Consider the following 23,743-nt stretch of genomic DNA (forward strand, 5'->3'; position numbering starts at 1 on the left):
AATAGAACATTAGGTCTAGGTCTTTCGTTTCCTTAGGTATCGGTTATCTATAATCTATCCTACCTCTATATAACTATAAAACCCTATTACCTTAAGACTAGGAGAATCAAAATTAATAGTACGTACTCTCCTACCATATCCTATTCGGTAAGACCTATCTCTAGGTCTATAGTGACTAGTTCAGAGTACGGTACTTGTTTATCTTTACCGTTACTATCGTGTCTAAGACTATCTATATTACTACCCCTATCTTCGTAGCTCGTAACTGCTACTTTGATAACGTCCTTAGTAATTTCGTCGATAACTGTAATTTCCTTTCTAGAGACTATCTTCTATTCTTTCTTCAGGCTTTAATATTCCTACTTATAGTGCCCTTTCTTCCTATAGTTATAGTAAGTAACATTAGACTTGTCTTTAGTTATCTTCTTCCAGTCCTACTTTTATACTATGTCTATATCTATAGCTCCGGGGTACGTCCTATACAAGGTACTAATATATACTCGCTTTTTCTTATCGTTAGCCTTAATTATAGTTCTATTTATTTAGCCTCGTTTCTACTACTCTTATATATAGAGTTAATTATCGATTCTAATAGCCTATATAATATATTTATCTAAGGTCTTAGGCTAATTATACTTATATAGCTTATCTTTAACCTTTTCCTTTAAGCCGTTATAGAACAATTATATTAATACCTTATTATTAAGCTAAGACTTAAGCATGTCCTATCTAAACTATATAATATAGGAGGCTATTAACTTGGTCTATCAGAGATTAGTAAGTCTTTCTTACATATAAATCTTCTCGTCTTTATCGCTAAAAACCTTCTAAAGCTCTTCTTCGAAATAGTTATAGGATCAAAAGACTATCTATATAAACGCGTCTTAGTCGTCTTCGTCTTCCTTAGTAAGATAATCATTCTATATAGGTTCAAACTATCTAAATGCCTTGCCCTCTAGTCTTATAGCTATATAGAAGACTTTGGCTTTATCATCCGGAAACTTATTATCATTAAGCTAGAAGTAAGATCAAAGGTTTGTCAGGAATCCTACAAGATCCTCCTTAGTTCCTCTATATTTACTAGGTAGTTCGATCCTAATATAGCTTGCTTTAGTAGTCTTAAGTGCCTTAATTTTAGTATAGGCCTTATTAACTAACTTCTATAAGTACTTTTCGCCATTCTCGAGTTCCTTAATTCGGGCTTAAGTAGCCTTATCTCTCTAGTCTAACTCCTAGATCTACTGCTAGAATTAACTAAGCTAGGCAAGCAGCTATTTGGCTATAATGTTAGTAGCTATGTCAATGTCGAGGTCGAAGTCACCTCTGTTCTAAACCATAATAGAACAAAGGGAGTGGTAACAACGTGTAATAAACCTAACTTAGACTTCTTCTAAAAGGGTTTAGACAAAGGTAGATTGAGAGGGACAAGTGGGTAGGTCGTCTAAGGGATTTAGTAAAGCTAAAGGGTTTATAATAATACTAGAGTTATCTCTTATAGTAATTAGTAATACTTAATATAAGTATTATAATTATAATTGTTATTACTAGTAAACTCTTAGAGTCTATTCAATAAGTGACTAGCTAGCTATATATATATAATTATCTATCCCTCTTTAATAATTATTATTAGTACTATTTCTCCTTTTACCCTATAATTCCGTGTTATTGACGGTGACATGTTATTATTACTAGTGAAGACCTTAGTCTTAGTGGTAATAATCTTCTAATTGGTCCGTCAAGTGATTGGCTGTCGGAATGTCCTGCGTCCTGGCTGCAGCCTGCTAGGCCATCTATGTGCTTATCTGTGATACCAAGGATTATATATAGCATTTAAAGACGATCTTTACCCTGTTTTAGAAGAAGAATATCGCTATCTTGCCTACCAAATTATATATTAATTACCTAAATATAGAACTACCTAGCTTTCGTATAGATAGTCTTGGTTTTACTAATACGGATTAGTACGTTAAAGCGTTTAAGCAATTATCCTTTCTATATACATTAAAAGCGCTAGAATAATACTTAGGTACTACTAGTTTCCTTTAACACTTGATTCTATACTATGTAAAGATTGCTAAGCCGCTCTAGAAACGTAAGACTGACTTGCTTATATATAGCCGTAAGTCTAGTGAGCTAGAAGTCGGTAACCGTACCCGGAGGATAGGCTACTATAGCTATATTTCCTTTAAGCTAACTAAGCAGGAAGAAGCGTCCTTTATAGCCCTATAAGAGGCTATATATTACGAGAACCCGACTATCCTCCATCACTTTAATTCTAATAAGTAGCTATATATTTAACTTAACGGCTATTTAGAATACGGATTTAGCGTTATAGTCTTCTATACTTACAATAGATACGACTAGCACTTAGGTAACCCTATCTTAGCTAACCAAGTGCTACTAGTAATGTTCTTAAGCCACCTATTAACAAAGGCTAAGATGTGATATAGACCCTCTAATTAGGAAGTCGCTTATCTAGTCCAGGCAATTTGTAAACTACGTACGATAGTCTATTCGGCATATATACTAGTCATCGTCCTAACTAACCACGCTACTATATATAGTATTATGGAATAAACTAACCTAGATACAAGTTCTACTAATTATACTAATCGTTATCTAATTAACGTGTCTATCTACCTATCGTAATATAACCTTAAAGTCTACCACCTGCCTAGAAGACTTAACTTTGTACTAGATGCCTTAAGTAGATTAAGCGCTTTAAGGGACCCTAAACCTTCTAAACGCCTAGATAGATTAGCTATACTTAACGACGTTTGGTTTGCCTTTACTAAGGTATGGATAGATCTAGATCTTAAGGCAAAGTTCGTTAATAGCTACAAGGCTTATACTAAGTATGCCCCTATTATTAAGGACCTTATTGAAAACAAGTACACAGATAGGACTATCGATAATAAGGGTATTACTATTTATTCGCGCTATAGGCTACTATACGTCCTAATTAACAAGCTCCTCTACTATATTCGCCTAGATAGTATATACACGTTATACGTTCTATCGAGCCTCGTGTAATATATCCTAAGCTTGGCTTACGATGAGAAGTATTACTTCGGAACCAATAGGATAATATACGACTTACGCGGCATCGCGATCGATAGAAAAACTAGGTATATATAGGACTATACGAAGTACTACCCTATCTGTCAAGTTAACGCTATAGATCGTAACCTTCCTATAGGCGACTATTAGCCAATTTATCTATTAGATATACTACCTATACAAGTAATTACTATCGACTTTATAGTAGCATTATCGTTAGTTCTGTTAGCCGGAACGCCGTAGTATTTAAATAGGTATAATAAGTTTAATTCGATAATAACTATATCTTATAAATCGTCTAAACAAACGCTCCTTATACCTAGCTACTCTAACTATACTACTATAGACTAAGGCTATATATTAATATAATAACTACTCCTATCTAACTAGAGAGTATTAACTACCGTCATATCTAACTACGACTATAAATTTATATCCAAGCTATAGACTAGTATATAGAAAGTGCTAGGTATAAAGCTGTTAATAACTACTATATACTACCTATAGGGAGACAGTCTTATAGAGCGAAAGAACCAAATAGTAGAAATCGCTCTACGCTTCTTTATCTATAAGAAGCTAGATGACAATTAGACTACGATACTTCTATAGCTTTAATAGCATTTAAATAGCATATATATCGCCTCTATTAGTATATCTCCTTATAAGTTACTATATAGTTTTAAACTAGCTAGGCCATTAGAAGCGCTAATAGCACTATCATCAAAAACGGTATAAGATATCCTAGTTCTATACGAATATCTATACTAAGATGCCTAAATAGCAATAGACTTCATAGTGGCTAGAGCCAAACGCGGATACGATACTGGCTACCGTGATATCGAATTCAAGCTAGGCAACCAAATATATCTACACCTATACTATAGCTACTACCTACTAGGTCGACCATTATACAAATTATCCTAATAGCGTACCAGACCTTTTAAAGTCGTTAAACGTATTAGCCATTTAGTATACCGTCTTTAACTACTACCAAATATAGATATCTATCCTATAATATCTATAGTATAGCTATCGCCTACTCTTCCTAGAACCGACCTATACAACCACGCTATACTACCTCCTAACCCTATTAAGGATAGTTATACTAATAGTAGCTTAGAATCTAGAGATAAGTATAAACTTAAACGTATCTAGAACTATAAGCTTATATATAGTAAGTATAAGTATCTAGTCAAATAGAAAGGACTCGGCTACAAATATAACGTCTAGAAGACTAACTTCTAGCTATATTACATATATAAGTTAGTTAACAAATACTAAGTATATTAAGGAGGTTAACCTATAGTAGCTTAAGCAATATAGGGTAATTGCATATATAGACGTACTCGTAAGAAGGCATTAAAGACTCCCCTAGAGGGAGCTATAAAAAGAAGACGCTAAAGTAAAGCCATAGGTAGCTAAGAGGAAGATATACAGAACACTATAATAGTAAGATAACGCTACTACTTTCTGTTATAATATTACTATAGAAAGAAGGCACGTTTAAGAGCTATTTAGAACTACAGTATAGGCACTACATTTTTTCTTCTAGGTAGGGGACTTGATATAGTACGTTGTCTACAGACGCGTCTATTATGTAAGGCTGGATAAGATAAGACCTGTGGATCTGGCAAACGGGCTGGCAAACAGAGGGTTCTTTGTTCCTATCCTCTACTTATATAGAGCCATAGGGCTAGCTAACGTAGGAAGGAGACATCGCACTTTTGAACTATTTATAACTTACCAACTTTCTTCTATCAATTGGAAACCATTATCTATTAGTATCCTTGGTTGGCCACCAAAGAAACCTTGATGGCTAAATACTGGCAAGGCCATTAGAGCTCCCCCGGCCCGCTACCTTTGTTCTTGGACTAGCTTTTATGCCTAATAATTATGCTTTCTCCCTAGTTCTATGAACCAAGGACTCATTACAAGGATGTTTTTTCTTTACGTTTTGACTTTGGCCTAAATTGTTCGAAAGCTTACCAGTCTTCATTACAATCGAGGAGTCTCGTGTAGTGACAGTGCTGGCGGTCAAACTATTATTGCTCTGGAAACGGTCCCTACTACAATCAAGAATTATGACCAGCGAAAACGTATCCCTGAAGAATCTAGATTGTCTTATTCTACTTAGCTGTCATCGGTACCGCTGCAAATTTAGCAGCTGAAAAGTCTGCCGTAACAATCGAACATTGAGAGAGGGGCGGCCGGGGAAACTATAATTAAACGGCATCGGCCATAGGAATCGCCTGACAGCGTATGACATTTACGTTCGATTGTCTTTGACGATAGAGAATGTCACCAACTCTGATCGTTCCGATATAACATAATCGATGTAGACGCCAAGATCTCGACCCAGATCCTTCTGCGCACGAAGAGGTCTGCGGGTGCAATGAATGGCAATATAATTACTGCCAGCGGGGTATACTTCCTATCAAAGCCGTTTTCAAGAGCCAAACAGACTAGCCGAAAGCAAACATAATTAGCTGGTAATAACTGGGCTGGTTGGAACCTCCTTGGGCTACCAAACCGAGAGACAGACAAATGAGGTCTTTCTTACACAATAAGCAAACTGACCTGGCTTCCCAATCAGTAGCCACATTATCGACCCCCTCCCAGCTCCCGTGACGCAGCAGCCTGCAGGCAACCTCTCCGCACACGAACTTTTGTGGGCAGTTACGACCAGCCCGGCAAATCCAACCTTGGAAATCCGGTTCCTACAATGACACTGGCAGCAGCCAAAGCCTGAGCGTCATCGATCCAACTGCAGCCGAAAATGACTGCCAGCGCACTTGAGACTGAGTTCGTTCATGATCGTGCATGCTCGTATACTTTGACGCTTCGGATGAATTTACCAGGGTTTGGGTGAATAACTAACCGAGCTTTCGTACTGTCCTCTTCCATCACATCTTTAATCACGGCACCATTTCCCAGCCGTAGGAACAGCTGACTCGCTCCTGCTCCTTTTGACGCTTTGAGCCGACCCCTCACCGGCTCTCAACTCCGATGCCTTGTGACCACCATCAGCGGGGCCAAGACTGACGAGAGCTCTCAGAACCCTCAACTGCAAAACGCCAGGGACGAGGCGATAAAACGATTGGAACCCTCCTACGCTCTCTGCTGCCCAAAGCCATTTCCAGGTCGGGGTCGCGTCATGCGAATGGGGCTTCCAAATCCTACCCATGTCGGACATCCTTCATTCCCTGCCACAGCCCAACCGGCGTCTTGGGTTGCGGCTCTTTGCGCTTGGTAACGTCACTCCGCCGCTGTATAACGTTTCGATGCACCGACCTGGCTCTGTTTGAGGCGAACATCCTTTTCAACAATGCCCTCTTTGCGAAGTAGACTACACAAAACAACTCGGCGGTGGCGCGCTGTTTTCGAAAGGCGCACTGACCGGGAGAGCAGCACGTTCCAGGGCTCCCAGACGTCCGATCAGCCGCGCACCAGGACGACTACAGATGCAGGTAAGGCGTTCAAGCCCCGAACCACTACAGAATATGCGACACCACGACTGACTTCCTTCAGGAAGCCCACAGATGCACAAGCCCTCAGATTTCCCATCTGATCCGCCTCTTTCATCCCCTTCTCCACCAGCTGCCAATCCTGCCCACGTATTGTTGTCGTCAAGCCACCCAACCATGGGTAACCAACATCAATCAGGTATCGGCCCGGCTCCTCAAGTGGACGAATGTCACCAAGGATCGATAGAGAGCCCCATCGGTTAGTGACGCTTTATTCCGACAGGTTGCGACGATCACTAGCCATCCCACATCTTTCAACCGTTTGTAGAAAGCCTCACTGCATCTTTGTCAAGTGCTAATCTTGCTTCCCAACTTCAAGATCTTATGAGTTCCCCTTCCAGTGTCGACTACGATCTAGACGAGCTTTTTAGCTTGCCGACCGGAAACTCGAGTAACGTCCACATCCCTCCGATGATATCTCCGATGGAGCCCTCGCTCTTCCCTTCTGAAGCGACAAACAGCACTCGAAAGCGATGGACGCAAGATGGTAGCGATCGAAAAGTTGCTGGGCTTCTGCAAGAGAAGCTGACTCGCCAGGATGGGCCCTCTCCAGCGTCGAAGCAAAGTGCCCAAGACCGGAGAGTTGATGTTGACCTGTTAGCCGAGTATCGCAAGCGTCTGAGAACCAGATCTTGCGCTGCCTGCAAAACGCCCATCGAGACCGACGCCGCCGACCTTATCAGAAGGACAGGGAAAATGCTAAAAGAGTCGCGTAAGCCCATCATTCCGTTCCCCAGAGCCAACAGGAGTTGACCAAATCAGGGTATCTCCACCCATTTTCCTTCTGTTCTAGGTGCAAGGGATGGTTTTGCGCAGAGTGCCTCAGATATTACCCCGGTAGCGCAACACCTACCCTCAAGCATGTGGTCTCAAGCAAACACTTCCAAACCGCCTGGTGTTGTGACCAGGGTCGCGTTTTTCTCATTTTTTCTCTTCTCTGTGGCCTTGAAGCAACAACTCCGTCATCGCCATCGTCCAAGCGAGCAGTCAAGATATGTTACGCAAAGGCGGAATCGTCATCGAGCCTGGGGCCGTTCGCAGCGAAGAGCAGAAGTCGAAACTCGCAGTCGCAGCTCTCCAAAGGCACCGGATACGGAGACAGCTTCCCGAAGCGGGAGAAGAAGGTTGGTCCAGGTTTGCAAGATGCTGACCGCAGCACCCGCGAATTGCAGCTCTACTTTGAGGCTCTTTCGTCGGTCCTGCCCTCGGGCAAAAGGGAGACAACGGCATTCGATCGTCTCCCTCAGCCGGCCGTCTCCGAGATGCTGTGGAGAAGTCCAATATTGGAACATGCTTCCGAATTGCTTAGGTACGCTTCGATCGAGGAGATGACCAAGCAATACGACCCTATAGCAGCAGTTTTGGACTTCATGGAAACCGTCTTGAGCCATAACAGTACCCGCCCATTTCTCGTCCGTGAAAGGATCCTTTTCCACCCGGGAGAGCGACTGCCTCACTTCATTCTAGGAAGAACCTCAAAGGGACGGGCCACCAGGGTTAGTACTGCGTACGAGACCGCACAATCCCTGTCTACCATCACGCAGCATCTGGCGGTCCCTTGTCGGAAGTTCATCGAAGTGTCCCGCCGCATTGCAAACATTGATGGGGAAGAGGAGGGAGGAAGGCTGCTTGAGATGGTGCAACGAATCTGCACCATCTCCGACCGTCTTTCCGTTCTTCGCTCGCGGCTCGCGATCGAGGAGGTCGACCCGGCCCGCGGACCAGTTTCCTCGTCCTTAACCCTACCAACAACAAATGTCGCCACGCGCAGGATGCGTGCAGACGCCGACAAAGTAGCTCGGGATGTGGCACATCAGGAGGGGTTGACAAGAGCAGCCGAGTTTCACCGGGAAAACTGTGTTAAGGAAGTTTCGGATGACTTGATTGTGAGCAGTTCCTGCTACGAGAAGGAGGCACGAGAGGCAGAAAAGTCAGAGCCTGCACCGGGACGGATGAGAAAGCTCCTCGCTCAAGTCTCGTCCTTAAGCGCCGATCTTCCTCAAGGAATTTACGTTCGGCACGGTGAAAGCCGCCTCGATGTGCTGAAGGTCTTGATTGTTGGCCCAGCCGACACCCCCTACGAGCACGGCCTGTTCGAGTTTGACATGTTTTGCGGCAGCGACTTCCCACAACGACCACCGAAGATGTTCTTTCGAACAACAGGAGGCGGGCGCGTTCGCTTCAACCCGAATCTGTACAACACTGGCAAGAGTATGTTTTGCCCAATCCGATGATGCCCACTGACCTGCCTGCAACCCACTGGCCCCTCCAATCTCACTCAACTAACTAATTAACCCATGATGATTAGTCTGCTTCTCGTTGCTGGGGACATGGGATGGCCAACCATGGGAACCGGACTGCTCGTCTATTCTGCAGCTCTTGGTTTCGATACAAGGTATGGCTCTTGTTCTCAACAGTAAGGTTAAGCAAAGCGATAACCAGTGTTAATTATTACTAGCCATGATTTTCAACGACCAACCCTACTACAACGAGCCTGGCTTCGAATACCATAATGATCCCGCACGAGTCCAAGCGTACAACAGGAATATTGAGCACCTAACTGTCCGGTACGCCTTGAACTCATGGTTGGCAGAACGGTTGGCTGGTCCTACCCAACCTTCCGTGGCAACCCACCCATCGACCCCTAAAGAGACGGCACCCCTGCAACAGTCCCAAGAAACGACCGAACAACCCTTAACTCCAAAACATCCGCCGCAGGTCACGGCGCACGATAGTCAGCCAGGACCCAGGGAAGCCACTGACCACTTGACTGGGGCCCTCCATCAGCAATCAATGCCCGCCAATTCGCACCCAAGCGCTCAGCTGCCTGTCCAGGGAAAAACCGGAAACTCTACCACCTACGCGCCCCCAAGCACTTCAATGGCAACTCCGACATCAACCACAGGCTCCCACAGTCAGCTGGACGGCTGGACGGCGAATCAACCCAAGTCAAGCCAAATACCAGCTGTTCTCTCACATTTGCAGTCCACTCTTACCAACCACATAGATTCCCTGATGCCTATTGAGTTGTTAAGCAGTCCAATGATATCTCCGTTCATCCCGGAGGAGCTCTCATTTTATACAACTCCCGAGCCAATCCCCCCTCCGTCTTGCCCGTCTCCTCCAGAAGAAGACGACCCCATATTTGGCGACATCGTCCGCGAGCACTTCAGGCTCAGGGCGGGGATGATAATGGAAACAGTACGCAACTGGGAAAAGCAGACCGGGAAGGGGCCAGGGATAGGAGAGGCCGTTGCGACTCTTGAAAGCCAGCTGAAGCGGCATGGGTTTATCAACTAATAGCGAGTACGCCCCAACGTTCGGCCCCCTCCGGCGTTGTTTGCACAAGCATTCTGTGCGAAGCTACCGTCGGCAGCTTGCAGCTGCGAACATTGGCCATACCGACTGAGTGGCGAGCGTGGGGTTTCAGTGGTCCAGTGCAAGCGGGTTTTGAGCTGAGTTTTGTGGACAATTTCTGACCGTCGAAATGCCAGCGAGAATATGGACGCACATTTTTTTTTTGGTAGGGGGGGAGGGGGGGAAGGGGGCCAATTCTTGTTTTGTTTTGTTTTTGATTGACGACGAAGCAGTCCCAGCGAACATTGTTATTTGATGCTACCGTATCAGCTCACTTCAGAGTCTATTCCCTGCATTTCATGCTTTCCTGTGGGGTAGAGTTTTCGTCACCCAACGCCAACGAACAGTTGGCTGGCAGGCTCTACGCAGTAGCATTTACGCAAGGTGTTCCGGCTGGCTCCGGCAGATGGACACCGACAGCTGATGAACCTCGATTCGGCTCTTTGCGTTGCCTTTTCTGGCAGATCCCGCACAGAATCAATAGCTGCTGGATTGGGAGTTGAACCCCAGGACAACGCAAGAAGGCGCAACTCCTGTCATTATTATCAGTCCAGGCCTTTGGCGCCCAGAATGCTTCCCTCTCATGAATGTTTCTGATTCGAATTCCCGGATTTCTCTCGCAAGAACGCCATACCTTTTAGTATAAACAAGCACCCCAATGCTCCACAAGAACGCCGTGACCCATATGCCATCTTCCCAGTATGCTGTCCGGAATATCAACGGGGGGGAAGCGTCACAAAGGGCCTCCGAAAGGATCATCCAGCCCTGTCCCGTTCCCTTGGACCTTCCTCCGCTTATTATCCCGCGAGGCAGCCAGCGGCTCCCCAAACACGGCCGCGTCGCTCTGCAACGTGTTGCCACCGTCTTTGCGGTCATCGGGATCATCGTCTTCGGAGTCGGCCTTCTTTGAGGCCTGCTGGCGCCGCGTCCGCTGCAGCTCGATCAAGTTCCAGCGCTCCGGGTCGCGACACTTGTTGAGCTTCTTGCGGAGAGGGGTGATCTGCGCCTTGATCACGGCTTTCTGTATGGTTTTTGTGGTTAGTGTCGGGTTGGTGAAAAAAACAGGTTGACTTCATCGACCAAGTGCGGTTGACGAGGGAAGGGGAGAAAAGGAGGTAGGCTGTTAGTTAGGAACGGGGACGGGTGATGTAGATCTCTGTACATTTGTCCAGTGTTCCCTCCTCTCGGGAAGCTCCTTCGCCAGCATTTCCCGGCAGGCTTCGATGGTTCCGAGGACTTTATCGCGGAGGTGGGAGCCGATGATTTGCGCTTTGTCTTCGCCGGGGCGGACGGCAGGCGTCTTGGAAGGGGCGGCGGCGCCCCCGGAGTCGGTCCCGGAAGCAGAAGGCGTGTCGGCGCCGGAGTCGGGGGGCGGGGAGACGTGGTGAAAGGTCTTTGTTATGAGGCGCTCGGCGAGGCCGCGGTCTGCGAGGGAGAGCGCGGCAAGCATGATCTGGCTGGGGGTGTAGTGGAAGTAGGCGTCCGTGATGAGGGGGCTGAAGCGCAGGATTTCGCGAGCACGGGTCTCTGCCGCACCCAGGCGGGCTCGCTGCGTTTCAAAAGATGGAGATGTCAGTGCACAAAACTATCCGAAGGGCCGCGTCCGGGAGAAATGCGCCTACGTCAATGTCGGGGAGAGCGGCGAGCTCCATCAAGGCCCCGCGCAGGGCGCGGAAGGGGTGCTTCACGTCGATGGCGAACCGAAGGCCTTGGCAGAGTAGGAACTCGCCCGCCAGGACTTCTTCTGGGTTATCTTTCCCAAACGTCTTGACAAAACTGAAGACCGTGTGGTCAGCCGTATGCGTTTATTCGAGCCCTGGGGGGCGGGGGGAAGGGGCGAAGTGCTCACTCTGAGATGCTCACGAAGGACCCCTCGGCTTTGCAGCCAAAGAACAAGGCCACTATCAACATCTCCTGGGGTGGGTATGTCATTATGCTATTTGTAACGTAGAATCTCCGGAAGAAGGCGGCCGCGGTCGCCTTGATCTCGTCCGACATCTCGGCATGGTCGCCCGCCCGCAACAGCTCCGAGGTAAAGAAGGTTACCAGCTGTGCTTCTTCTGCGGCGGTGAGAAACTCGGGGAGCGCCGGGGCGGGCGTGCCATCGGGATCGGGAGTGTTCACGCTCGAGGCCGGGGTAGAAGTGCTGTTGGAGTGGGCAGGGAGCGAAGATAGGCGTTCGGCGATTCGCGCGCGAGCCGCCGCGTTGGTCTTCTCTCGCATCTCGGCCAGCTGGGCGGGCGAGAAAGACCACAGCTGGTACTGCGACGACTGACGGTACCGCTCATCTTCGGTAGCCATGGCGGCGATCCTCTCGGCGGGTGGTGCGGGAAGCAAAGGGAGGCTCGGCGATTCAGTTGGCGTCACGGTCTGCGAGAGGTGGGTTTGAGCTTCAACTCGGCACTACACTAGAGTTGCGGAATCGAGGTGTGGACCTCCCCACCCAGCCCCCATGGCAGGCGGTAAAGTTTAGCGCCTCTTGGCGGCAGGGGTGCCGCAGCCGGTCCGCTTGGACGCCGCGCCGCAGGCCTGGGGTGTGTGAACTGCGGAGTGCCATTTACTTACACAGTACTGTACAAGTACAGTACTTCCGTAGGTACAGAGCTGCAGCACGAATTATATACTACCGTATCAAAGGGGTTAATCATTCCCGATCGGGAAGCTAAAGATCTGAAGCATACGAAGTTATCACGATTTGTACCTTGCAGCCCGCATAGGCGAATCTGTCTTTATCTTCATATCATAACTGGTACTCTTTAATTTGGAAGACAATCGCCTCTCTCCCTCCCTCCCATCCGAACCAGGCGGAGCCAGTCCGCGAAACCAAAAATGATGCCGACACACCAGAACGCCGTCGAACCGAGCCATATTTTTCTTCATGATGTACCGTCCATCATTCGAGTTAACCATGCCCAATAGTACGTTCCTCTTGAATTCCACGATCAGTACCCAACCCCCCCTCTCGCGGGCACGGGCAGGGACGGCTTTTTGGCCCTGCTCGGCGGCGGCGGGGGCGGCGCCTTCTTGACGCCCGTCACCGTGATTTCACTCGGACTCCGACTCAGACTCCCAACGCTGCTGGCAGCCGAGCTGGTGCTCCGGTTGCTCCAGTTCGGGCTGCCCGCGTCGCTCGCCGTGTCGTCGCCGTCGCTGTAGCCATCGGCAAAGACGCCGTTTTTATTACTATTGCTGTTGTTGTTGTTGCTCTGGTCCCGCGTCGTGTTTCCGGAACTGAAGATTCTGCTGATGGGGCGCAGCTTTCCGCGAAGAGCGGTCACGTCGTTGATCGGGGACGGGGTCGCGATACTGCTCATACTGGCGCCGCGATCGCGGCTGATGATGGAATCACCTTGAAAGCTGGCACCGCTGGTGTTTGGTTTGCTGCCAATTGTCGGCCGGACGGGCCCGTCGACCTTCTGCGGCGAGGATTGAACGCGCGAGTGAGCGGGGCGGATGGGCATGCGGACCGGCGGCGCGCTCGACTCGTCGAAAGTGGCTGCGCGGGACAGGCGCTCGGTGGAACTGCTCGTGGTGCCGGAGCGGTTGCGAAAGGCTGCGCGGGGTTCGACAGGGCTGTAGCTTGGAGAGGACGTGGCGGGCCAGTTTTGGCGGACGCGACGGAGCTCCTCCGCACACCGCTCGTGGTATTCAAGCTCAGCGTCCAGGAAACGGGTCAAATCCCGGGTGTTGTCCACTTCAGCTTCCTGAATGTCTTGCATGCGGCGGAGGACGTCTTCGGTCGACTCTTCATACTTGACCTTCGCGGCCCGGAGTTCCTCTTCAAGACGAAAATCGTCACGTTTTGCTTTTTGGAGCTTGCCGATGCTGGCGTCGTAGTTCAGCCGACGGTTCTCAAGCTTCTTACGGGCGGCCTGAATGAGACTGTTAGTGAACTGGACGGCCGCAGAGCAGTTGGGGGCCGGGACCGACCTGGTACTCCTTCATCATGGCCAAGGACCTCTCGAGGGATCCCAGCCAAGAGGCAGTGGCATCAGCAACAAAGGCCTCCTGGATGGCCGACAGCCGTTCGTTGGCGCGACCCATCGTTATGAGGCAGTTGCCAAACTCGGAGTCTGCTTGGAACTCCTCGCCGTGGTTGGCCATGGTACGGCCCAAGTATCCAACAGGGAGCGCTTTCTCTTTGTCCTCCGAAGCGTCGAGGTGTCGGCCCATCCACTTGACGTACTGGTTCATTGATCTCTGGAGACGTTCCATGCCTGGGATGTTGTCAGACGGTTGGTCTTGCTGCTGGGCTGCAGGAGGAACAAACGGGCAACTTACCATCGAAGCGCAGTGCCATCTCGGTTTCGAGCATCTTGAATTCTTCTGACATGGTGGTCTTGGCCTCGCCACCCATCTTCTCACCGGCCCACTGAAAGGCGCGGTCGAACTTCTTGGTGATGTGCATGGCGGCTATGTTGTTGTTATCGGAAGTGCGAAAGATGGTGTTGATGGGAGGTTCCCTTAAGAGAAAGACCGAGGTATTGTCTTCTCTGACGGGAGCCGGCGCCGGTATGTCTTTTTTGCTTTCCGTGGAGGAAACTGCCAGCACACAGCAGGCTCACCAACCTCCCTAATATTTTGGCGTGATGGTTGGCTGGCGGTCGAATCTCGCGAACGAGTGACAAGCAGCGACAGGGGTCTGAGCTAGGGTATTGCAAATGTCGGGCAACCCAGCTTGCGCGTTGGGCTTACCATGGAACGAGAGAAAAGAATGAGAGTCTGAAGAGGTCGTCCGAGTGGGAGACCATGCTTGATTAAAGTAACGAACGTGGCCGTTGAGGGTTAAGGGGTGACAATAACAATTGGATCTGGGCCTCCGGATGCGAAACTCGCTCCTCAAACGGTTGAGCGGGAGACCCTGGTTAGCGTTATTGGCCGGGGTTCCAGGCCGGTACTCCGTACTGCAGTAATGCTGCAGAGCTTGGCTCGGGGTGCAGTTGCAACTGTGACTGGCTGCCAAGAGGCGGAACGGAACAGTCAACCCACGGCGATTGATCGACGAGGGACGTACTGTACACTCCCAGGCCTTGACAAATGGTGAATGACGCGAATGATGCCAATGATGCTGGCATTAACAACATTTCTTCGAGAGTGCTAAAGACATTTCTTGTCGGCGGCTTCTGTATATACGGATACACACAGGCTTTCATTCTTCTTTTGAATAAAGGCCCTTTGTAACATTTAGTGACCCGCACGGTACGTATGTACAGTACGGATGTCGCTACCAAAAGAACTGGCTCACCGCCTTTGTAAACAGACCATGCTAGGTCGCTAAAGTTTTAGAAGGTATCTTCACTAACAATCGGCCACAGTGCCTAGGCTTTAGTGGCTATAGTGCTTTGCCCCACTGTACTTTATGTTGCTTTTAGCGGCTTCATTCTGCCGGTCAAATTTGGCAGTGAGCCAGTTCTTTTGGTAGCGACATCCGTACATACATACCATTCTGCTCCAGGCCACTCCCCTTCACAGGCGCTCCGACCAAATATTATGTCTCCGCTGGAACGCGCGTCTCGGCATTGTTGTCGAAGATGGTCCCTCCTGGACTGTCCCGTCCGTTCTTGGCCTCCGCCGCTTGATGGAAACAGTGGGGGAGACGATCGTATGGCAAACAGCGACTCATGGCGAGACTCGGGGACGAGGGTTTCCGATCACTCGGGGCCATCTTAGCGAACCACTCTTTGAGGCGCAGCAATCTGTTCGCTAGCACCGCCCTCCCGTTCTACGACGTGACGCGGATGGTCATCATTATGTTTCCTCCCCAGTGGCATTGGCCACAAAAACACTGTCACTGGGATGCAGAGACTCTTGTGAACTTATTCTTTCCTGGATGAGAAACCGTCGTACAGTTTGGGAATGCATCATGTCGGACTCCTACAGGTAGGATCCATGCAGGTTATTTTCTCCGATAGCTTGAAGCAACGGGTACATGTTTACCTGACGTTGTGGTTCAACGCTAATGCTACCACTCTAGTGCGTAGTGCTAACCTTCAACAAGCAAAGGAATTGAGTTGATGGGATGAAGAAATCGCGGCTCTGTGGGCTCTCATTCTGATGTGGGGGGGCCAACAAGAAGAGCCTTGCTGATAGCCCCAAGCGAGCGGCAACCGTCGGAGATCCGTGAGCCTCCAATGCAGGGGTTAGCCGCCAATCGAAACCGCCGCTTCATGGCGCTCCGAAACATGCCAACCCAGCCGGCCACACGGAGCACCCCGGTCATTGAGGCCGTTTCAGCCCCAACTCTGATGCTCGAGTCGTTGGATCGACAATCGGCGCCGACTCGCATGTTCAGATGCGCGGTGTGCCGTACGGACTACGGATTACAATTTTGTACTCCGTACACTGCACAGATAATACACTGGTGCAGTGTAGAGTACACTAGAGCAACCTGGAATTGGCGCAGATCGTGCAGTTCTTTACCGACTCTTACCCATGACCTTTGGCCCAGCACAATATCGGTGACGCGACTGGTCCGCCAATCCAGTGGCGTGTTCTTTGTTTAACTCGACATCATGCCGGGTAGCTTTCTTTGGCAGCATTGCCAGAATCTGAATACGAATGCACCTCTTCGGGTTAACGGGCAGCTGGTCATGCCCTTGCATCATCAGTTGTGCCGAATTTGTATCCTCCCATCTCGCTTCCGACGATCCCACAGCTCGCGTCAAACGGGGCGGTGCACCGCACACAGACGATCTCCCGTGGAGAGCGGAGTGGCCCCTGTATTTCGGTCTCGGCCCTGGTGAGCTCCGGGTCCCAACTTCTACTACGTAGAACAATTTGACAGACTTCCAATTTCCTCGTCGCAGCTTGCGAGCCAGAACTCCTCGCCAGATCCGTCTCACGGAGAGCATCAGAAACAACAGTCCCAAGACAAAGCAGGAAAAATACGCTTATCACGTCGACACATGCCTCGTCAAGTCGCATAACGACTCACGTCTCTCTCAAATGCACATCATTTTCAGTTACACACCCCCCTATGTGTACGCCGGGATCCCTCTGTATGATTTAGCCCAACGCCAAACCGGTACGCCGAAAAATAAAGTAAAAGCGTGATCTCGACCGCTCGCCAATTGCCGTATAAGGGTCAAAAAGTCGGGCCCACATTCCATACGGTGTCCCCTCTTCATACTCCAGTAGAAATGAGATCAGACTGTCCCGCTGATGCTTAGCTCCCTGATTTCCTGCAGCACCTGTTCCACCCTCGTGTCCAAATGGCCCTGGGCGTACTGCTCCCGAGTGTCGGCGTCGAGGTACTGCTGGACCTGGGCCATGCGGCTATAGGCCTCTGCGCAGAACCGCAGCTGGATCTTGACGAGGGCCTCGAACGACGGGTCTAGATACGGCACGCGGAGGTCGATGAGCTGCGGCAGCTCCGAGCACAACTGCTCGTTGAGCTGCTCGTAGGCCGCCTTGGCCATCTCCATCTCCTTCTCGGCGCGCGGGAGCTTGGTCACGTCCTTGTCCGGCTTCTCGACCAGCTTCTTCACCTTGGCGCGGAGCGCGTCGTAGTCGAGGAGCTTGTGGCCGCGCTTTTTGATGCCTGGTGCCGTAATTGTCAGAGAAACGGCTGCTAGATGAAAGAGAGAGAAAAAGAAAAAAAAAGAGACGAAGTGGTTTTGTGGGGGGAGGGGGGTGTTGGGGGCGAATGGGATAGACTGGAGCATGGAGCAGACGACGCACATTCGTTTACGTCGGGGAAATAAGCGCAAAAGCGCGAGATTGGTTCCAGAACTGTTGTCCGGTATGGCCCATCCAGGGCCTTGATCGTCTCGGAGTCGAGATCTTCCACCGCCTGCTTGTAGCTCCTGCTCACGCCGTCCTTAGCGCCGGAGTCGCCGTAAAACGCATCTATCGTCTCGGCGATTCGCATCTGAGAAGCGGTCATGGCTGCAAAAAAGAGGCCCGGGTCAGCATCGGGCTCGCTCCATCCACAACGGTCGTCAAGAGGGGCGCACCTCGTAATGAGTCGAGATATCCCTTGGCCTCCTTTTGTAACCGCAACGACGCCGCCTCCATTGTTTTGAACCGCCTAGAAATCCTGCTCAGCATCCATCCTTCAATACCTGGCGTTCGAGTACCGGAACGTACCTCTCTTCGACTTCATAGTCCCGGTCGTTTGTCTTTTCGACATGGCCTAATTCGGTCTCTCGTGTCAGCCACGGCGCAGTCATTTTCGGACATCGCAGAGTCGGCGCGGTCGGGACGAACCGGTCTTCATCATCACCTGCGTCGTCGCGCGGTTGACATTCTTTTTGAAGCCTGCATTTCGAAATCAGCATCGGGGTCGGGAGAGCGAAGCTACCAGCGGGGTCAAGTACCCGCCCAGGACATGTTTGCAGATTTGATACTCCTTCCTCTGCACGCAGAAATGGGGGTTATCGGGTTGTTAAGAGTCGTGAAAGATGTCTGTTACAAGGCAGGGAAAGAGAAGGAACGAGAGGGCAATCGTGAATGGATGTCGTGGAGTTGATGGTTGACCAAGCTATGCGCCTCCGCGTGATTGCCCGAAACATGGAAAGCATGCCGTGCCTGGGTTTGGACGGATGGAGTGACGAAGTTGCTTGTGGCAGTGCCACCGTTCGCAGGCCTGAGCCCCGCGCAACGGTGACTGGGCACCAACGACGTCAGCGCTGGGTGAGGCTGGCAAGCCACAGAATGCCCCACGTCCTCGGCGGGTGGGTCGCAGATGTGGGCCTCTGCCGGCGAATTCAGCACGTGTTGTAACCAGTCCGTAAGACCATACTTGCTTCTTGGAGCAAAAAGCCGCCGCAAGCTCATCTCTCAGCCAAACCTCACGAGCCGGTGACTCACGCGCTGGGAGGGCTCCTCCACGGAAGGATTATAAACGATCGCAAGAGTCGGAGTCGCTCTTTTTTGAGAACGTTCTTTCTTTTTGCCTTGTTCTCGCCGTTCCTTCCGACAAAGTTCCACGTGTTCGCGCGAGTCAGCCCTTGGTTTATCTCGATCGAAGTAGCAGCATCAAACGCCAAAAAGAGACCGGATAACATCAGCAGCGGCAGCAGGGGGTCATCCCCGCATTCGTCCAGACACCATTGCCGGTATAGCGTCCTTTATGCCCGCTGAACTGGGCCATTGGCCACCGAAGAAGACACCAAGGACGACAAGAGAGAGAGAGAGGGAGCGATTCTTCCCCAGCGCGACGGACTCCGGCGAAACCACCGAATCATTTCTCTTCCTCATCCAGCCGTCAGACGACGCCATGTCGCTACGACGTATCCTCGTAGTCAGCCTCGGCAACCCGGGCGAGCTGCGCAACACGTACCACTCGGCGGGCCACATGGTGCTGGAGGCGCTGCAGAGGACGCTCGGGCGGGAGCAGCCGCCGTTCGCGCCGGCGCGGATCGGCAAGGCGAGCGCGCTGGCGTCGATCGGGGCGCGCTACTCGCTGCTGCAGAGCCCCGCCGTCATGAACGTGTCCGGGCCGTGGGTCGCCCGGGCGTACCGGGAGCACCTGAGCGAGCGGGGGCTGGCGCCGTCCGAGGTCGGGTTCGTGCTCGTGCACGACGACCTCGAGGAGGAGCTGGGCGTGGTCAAGATCCGGGACTGGAAGCGGAGCCACCGCGGACACAACGGCATCAAGAGCGTCAACGGAGCCCTCCAGGCCGACCCGGCCGGCAAGTGGGCGCGCGTCTCGATCGGCATCGGCAGGCCGGACGCCCGGGACAAGAGGTCCGTGTCGGACTTTGTGCTGAGCAAGGTGCCCCGGCACGAGCGCGGCGTCCTGGAGGGGAGCGGCAGCCGGGGTTTATTCGACGCGCTGGCCGAGCTGGAGAGGAAGTGGGGTGGGACCAACTCCAGGTTGTAGGCATTTGGGTTGGAATGAATGTTCCAATACGTGTTTGTTCCTGTGATACCCCTGTCTTTGTTTGTGGATGTTTGTGGGATGTTATCATTTGTCAGCAATAGACGGCGCGATTAATGATCTTCGAGGGTAGCCATTGAGGTGGGCGGCCCTTGCATGAGGAGAATGTACAATAAAAATAGACATCTTCATGGATGGGTTAGGCGTTTGGAAAGGTATCGAACTAGGGATGGCCATGTAACGACACTAATTAGTGATGCATCTGTGATCAGTAATCGTGACAGTTCGGCAACACACGATGAGTAAACGATCCTGAGACTCCAAGGAATTGTTGAATAATACAGAAAAAAAAAAAAGTGTCATGATTATGAAGACCACGGAACAAGAACGAAGAGAAAAAGGCCATGATGCTTGACAGCCCTTATATAAAATGCCCAGCGTTCCTCCCAGGTGTTCCTGGCTGCATAGGCACTTCAGCCATCGCACTCTCCTGCTCTACTTAACTTGACGGTCCTCACATCCTACACGACATTTACGTGCTCATATTGTTATCAGTATCGCCAATATCCTCGTCATGACGGCGAAGGGACTTGTGCTTGTCACCGGCGCCAACGGGTATATCGCCGGCCGTACGGTGGAAGCATTACTCAAGGCAGGATACTCGGTCAGGGGTGCAGTGAGAAGGCTCCAGTCGGCCGAGAGAACGAAGGAGATCCTGTCGGAATATGCGGACAAGCTCGAGTTTGTCGATGTGCCAGATATCACCGCTCCTGGAGCTTTCGACGAGGCAGTCAAAGGTGCGTCTCAACCCTTTTCTTTTGGGGGTCTGTGAAGACAGGAGAGAGAGAGAGAGAGAGAGGCAGGGATAGTATGGGCTGACCTAGCCGGAAATCATCCACAGGAGTCGATGTCGTGGCCCATCTTGCCTCCCCGATATCTTTTGACTTTACCGACCCCGAACCCGTGCTCCAGAACGCCGTCAACGGCACGGTACGGGCGCTCGAGTCGGCCGTGAAGGAGCCCAAGATCAGGAGCTTTGTGCTCATGTCCTCGATCGCGGCCATGCTGCAGCAACCCGACGAGCAGCAATACACCTACACTGAAGCGGACTGGAACAACTGGGCCGAGGCCGCAGTAGCACAGATGGGCAAGGCCACGCCGGGCCCCATCATTTACTCGGCAAGCAAAGCCGCGGCCGAGAAGGCGTTGTGGGGGTTCCGGGACGAGCACAAGCCGAGCTTCACCGTCACATCCATCAACCCTTGGTAAGTATTCTTTCTTTCTTTCTTTCTTTCTTTCTTTCTTTCTTTCTTTCTTTCTTTCTTTCTTTCTTTTTTTCTTTCTTTTCTCGCGTGTCTTCTCTCCTTCCCCGGCCTTCTCTTCGCATAATCACGTCAACCGAGTCGTGTTTGTCCAGGCTGACAGCGAGCGAAACAGCTTCGTTGCCGGCCCGGCGCTCGTGCCCCCGGCGACGTTCGGCGACATCAACAGGACCAACCGGCTCATCCCGGAGGTGTACTCGGGCGTGCCGCTGGAGGAGGCCGGCCGTAAGGGCGCCTTGGTCCATTACGTCGACGTGCGCGACGTGGCCCGCCTCGTCGTCTTCGCCGTCGACCACCCGGAGGCGACCAACGGCGAACGCTACCTCCTCGCCGCCCACCACTCGCCGGCCCAGGCGGTTGCGGACCTGCTGCGGGAGGCGTACCCGGAGAGAGCGGGCATCATCCACAAGGGCAATCCCGGAGAGGGCTACCTCCCGGACTATCGGTTCCCTCCAGACGGCATCGTGTACGACGGAAGCAAGGCAGTCAGGCTCACTGGGCAGGACTACATCCCCTGGCCCAAGACCGTTTTGGACACGGCTGAGTCGGTCAAGCATCTTTTTCCGTGATCCTCATCGCGTTTGATCCAGTTTGTCTCTTCCCAATAGCCTCACTTCAAGCTGCAGGAAAGTGATGTAAGCAAAATACCACGAAAAGCATGGGCCTAGAGAAAATGGAGAACAGAAACCGACGATTGATTTTGTGTTTCGCCTGTGTTTCTCGCCGCGCCTGGGTCTTGAGGACGTTGATGCTTCAATTGATGAGCGCGTGAGCCCTGGGATTCGCGGTAGAAGCTGGGAGAAGCGAAGGGCGAGGTTGGCTGCCTGGCGCCAAAACGAACTTGGAAGGTGCAGAGGTGCCTCCCCTCATCGTTATGATCCATAAGAGCTCGCCGAGCTGGAAGTGTTGATGGCCTGTGGGGTCCAAACGGCCTCTGTGTTCCACCCAATCCTCTCCCCATCCAATCTGTTTTCTATGCACTGCCCGCCAAACGCATCAGGAAATTCAGCATCCACGGCTTTGCTCTTGCCAGTCTTGTGCCTACAGAAGAGAGTCCAGGTGAAAGCGCGAACGGAATTCGAGTCGATTTGAATCGCTAACGGCACGAAGTCGAGACTCTGTCGCGAGTGGCGAGGCGGACAGCGAGTGACGAGATCGAACTTCCCATCAGAGAAATCGGACAATAAATACCACTTGCCCCTGGAGATCCGGTATATGATCACCCCGTACACCGGAAACTACTGGATTTGACAGATTGAGACCAGTTCGCATGCGGAGATTGAGAAAGGTCACGATTGATATAATTATCGAGTCTCAGAGGAATGGAAAGAAAGTGACTCGACGAGGCGAGCAAACGTCCTGCAACTCCCGGTTAATCGCTATCTGCAACAGTTTATATCTATGTGACGCTCTCTTAGCATTTGTTCCTGGACCGAGGAGACAAGCATCACGCAAGCATTCATTCCCGATCACCCCATAGTTTGGCAGTACGGGACGACTGCGAAGTCGCAGGCACCGAAGGAGGTGATGGGCTGATATGTCTCGCTGACAAATTGAGATAATAATAGATGCATGTGCACATCGAAACTCCCTCCCTTTTTCATTCGGAGACAACCAAAATAGAAGAAAAGGAAGGAGACGTAGAATGGCAGGAAACAATCAGAACCGGAGATTCTGGAACCCGTGCTCCATGAACAGCTGCTCCATCTCGCGGAACCCCTTGAGGCGAGCGAGATCCTCGGGGGTGCGCCCGTTGCGATCCTTGATACCCAGGCGGGCGCCGGCGCGCAGCAGCTCCAGCGCAGCCTCAACGTGACCACCGTCGGCGGCCCAGTGCAGCGGGGTCCAACCGTTGGGCCCGGCGGCGTCGATGCCGCCGGCAACGGTGGTGGCGGCGGCGGCAGAGGCGCTCAGCGAAGCGAGGTAGCGGACCGTGTCGGCGCTGCCGGTCCGCGCTGCCAGGTGCAGCGGCGTCCAGCCGGTGGAGTTGAGGGCGCCCACGTCGGCGCCCGCGCGCACCAGCATCTGCGCGATCTCGGCATGGCCCTTGTCGGCGGCGCAGTGCAGCGCCGTCCACGCCGTGACCGGGCTGGCGGCGTCCGGGCGGGCCCCGTGGGCGAGCAGCACGCGCACCGCGTCCGGGTACCCCTCGCGCGCGGCCAGGCCCAGCGCCGTCAGGCCGTCGCCGCCGTCGACGCCCTCGCGCGTGTCCGGGTCCGCGTTGCGGTCCAGCAGCAGCTCGAGCACGTCGGCGTGCCCGTTGCTGGCCGCAGCAGTGAGCGGGGTCTGCCCGATATTGCTGCGCGAGTGCACCAGGGCGCCCCGCCGCAGCAGCTCCCGCGCGATCTCGAGGTGGCCGTGCAAGCAGGCCGAGTGCAGCGGGCACACGCCGCCGTCGTTGCGCGTGGCCACCGCGGCCCCGCGCGCCAGCAGCGAGCGGACCACGGCCAGGTGCCCGTTGCTGGCCGCGGCGTGGAGCGGCGTCCACTTGTTCCGGTTGGCCCGGTTGACATCCACGCGCGGCTGCTGCAGGATCAGGTCGACGACGGCGGCGTGCCCGTTGACGGCCGCCGAGTACAGCGCCGTGTCGCCGACCGCATCCGCGGCCGTCACGTCGGCGCCGTGCTGCAGGAGCGCCCGCACGACCTCGACTTGCC

General features: G+C 51.8%; 6 protein-coding genes across 6 annotated transcripts; 3 read left to right on the forward strand and 3 right to left on the reverse strand.

Moving 5' to 3' along the window:
- Window positions 1–6,563: 6,563 nt before the first annotated feature.
- On the forward strand, window positions 6,564–10,096 carry MYCTH_2301747 (uncharacterized protein). Its single transcript, XM_003661821.1, has 5 exons — window positions 6,564–6,723; window positions 6,904–7,296; window positions 7,347–8,795; window positions 8,893–8,979; window positions 9,043–10,096. Exons 1-5 carry the CDS (start codon window positions 6,702–6,704, stop codon window positions 9,882–9,884), a joined length of 2,793 nt encoding a protein of 930 aa, XP_003661869.1. The 5' UTR covers window positions 6,564–6,701; the 3' UTR covers window positions 9,885–10,096.
- A 392-nt stretch (window positions 10,097–10,488) lies between these two features.
- Window positions 10,489–12,343, reverse strand: MYCTH_2301751 (uncharacterized protein). The gene is made up of 4 exons (XM_003661822.1): window positions 11,791–12,343; window positions 11,564–11,717; window positions 11,104–11,490; window positions 10,489–10,962 (listed from the first exon to the last, which is right to left on the reverse strand). The coding sequence occupies exons 1-4, from the start codon at window positions 12,240–12,242 to the stop codon at window positions 10,675–10,677; spliced, it is 1,281 nt and encodes a 426-aa protein (XP_003661870.1). The 5' UTR covers window positions 12,243–12,343; the 3' UTR covers window positions 10,489–10,674.
- Window positions 12,344–12,630: 287 nt separating this feature from the next.
- On the reverse strand, window positions 12,631–14,744 carry MYCTH_2301753 (uncharacterized protein). Its single transcript, XM_003661823.1, has 3 exons — window positions 14,223–14,744; window positions 13,872–14,158; window positions 12,631–13,813 (listed from the first exon to the last, which is right to left on the reverse strand). Exons 1-3 carry the CDS (start codon window positions 14,347–14,349, stop codon window positions 12,884–12,886), a joined length of 1,344 nt encoding a protein of 447 aa, XP_003661871.1. The 5' UTR covers window positions 14,350–14,744; the 3' UTR covers window positions 12,631–12,883.
- Window positions 14,745–16,939: 2,195 nt separating this feature from the next.
- MYCTH_2301760 (uncharacterized protein) lies at window positions 16,940–18,513 on the reverse strand. Its single transcript, XM_003661824.1, has 6 exons — window positions 18,260–18,513; window positions 18,150–18,200; window positions 18,030–18,075; window positions 17,897–17,970; window positions 17,622–17,828; window positions 16,940–17,481 (listed from the first exon to the last, which is right to left on the reverse strand). Exons 1-6 carry the CDS (start codon window positions 18,270–18,272, stop codon window positions 17,087–17,089), a joined length of 786 nt encoding a protein of 261 aa, XP_003661872.1. The 5' UTR covers window positions 18,273–18,513; the 3' UTR covers window positions 16,940–17,086.
- A 184-nt stretch (window positions 18,514–18,697) lies between these two features.
- On the forward strand, window positions 18,698–20,101 carry MYCTH_2301761 (uncharacterized protein). Its single transcript, XM_003661825.1, has one exon. The coding sequence runs from the start codon at window positions 19,162–19,164 to the stop codon at window positions 19,765–19,767; it is 606 nt and encodes a 201-aa protein (XP_003661873.1). The 5' UTR covers window positions 18,698–19,161; the 3' UTR covers window positions 19,768–20,101.
- Window positions 20,102–20,338: 237 nt separating this feature from the next.
- MYCTH_45943 (uncharacterized protein) lies at window positions 20,339–21,655 on the forward strand (the record flags this gene model as incomplete). The annotated part of the gene is made up of 3 exons (XM_003661826.1): window positions 20,339–20,561; window positions 20,669–21,029; window positions 21,202–21,655. The coding sequence occupies 3 exons, from the start codon at window positions 20,339–20,341 to the stop codon at window positions 21,653–21,655; spliced, it is 1,038 nt and encodes a 345-aa protein (XP_003661874.1).
- Between the last annotated feature and the right edge of the window lie 2,088 nt (window positions 21,656–23,743).

The sequence above is a fragment of the Thermothelomyces thermophilus genome, chromosome 2, assembly GCF_000226095.1.
Source record: "Thermothelomyces thermophilus ATCC 42464 chromosome 2, complete sequence".
NCBI classification, from domain to species: Eukaryota; Fungi; Ascomycota; class Sordariomycetes; order Sordariales; family Chaetomiaceae; genus Thermothelomyces; species Thermothelomyces thermophilus.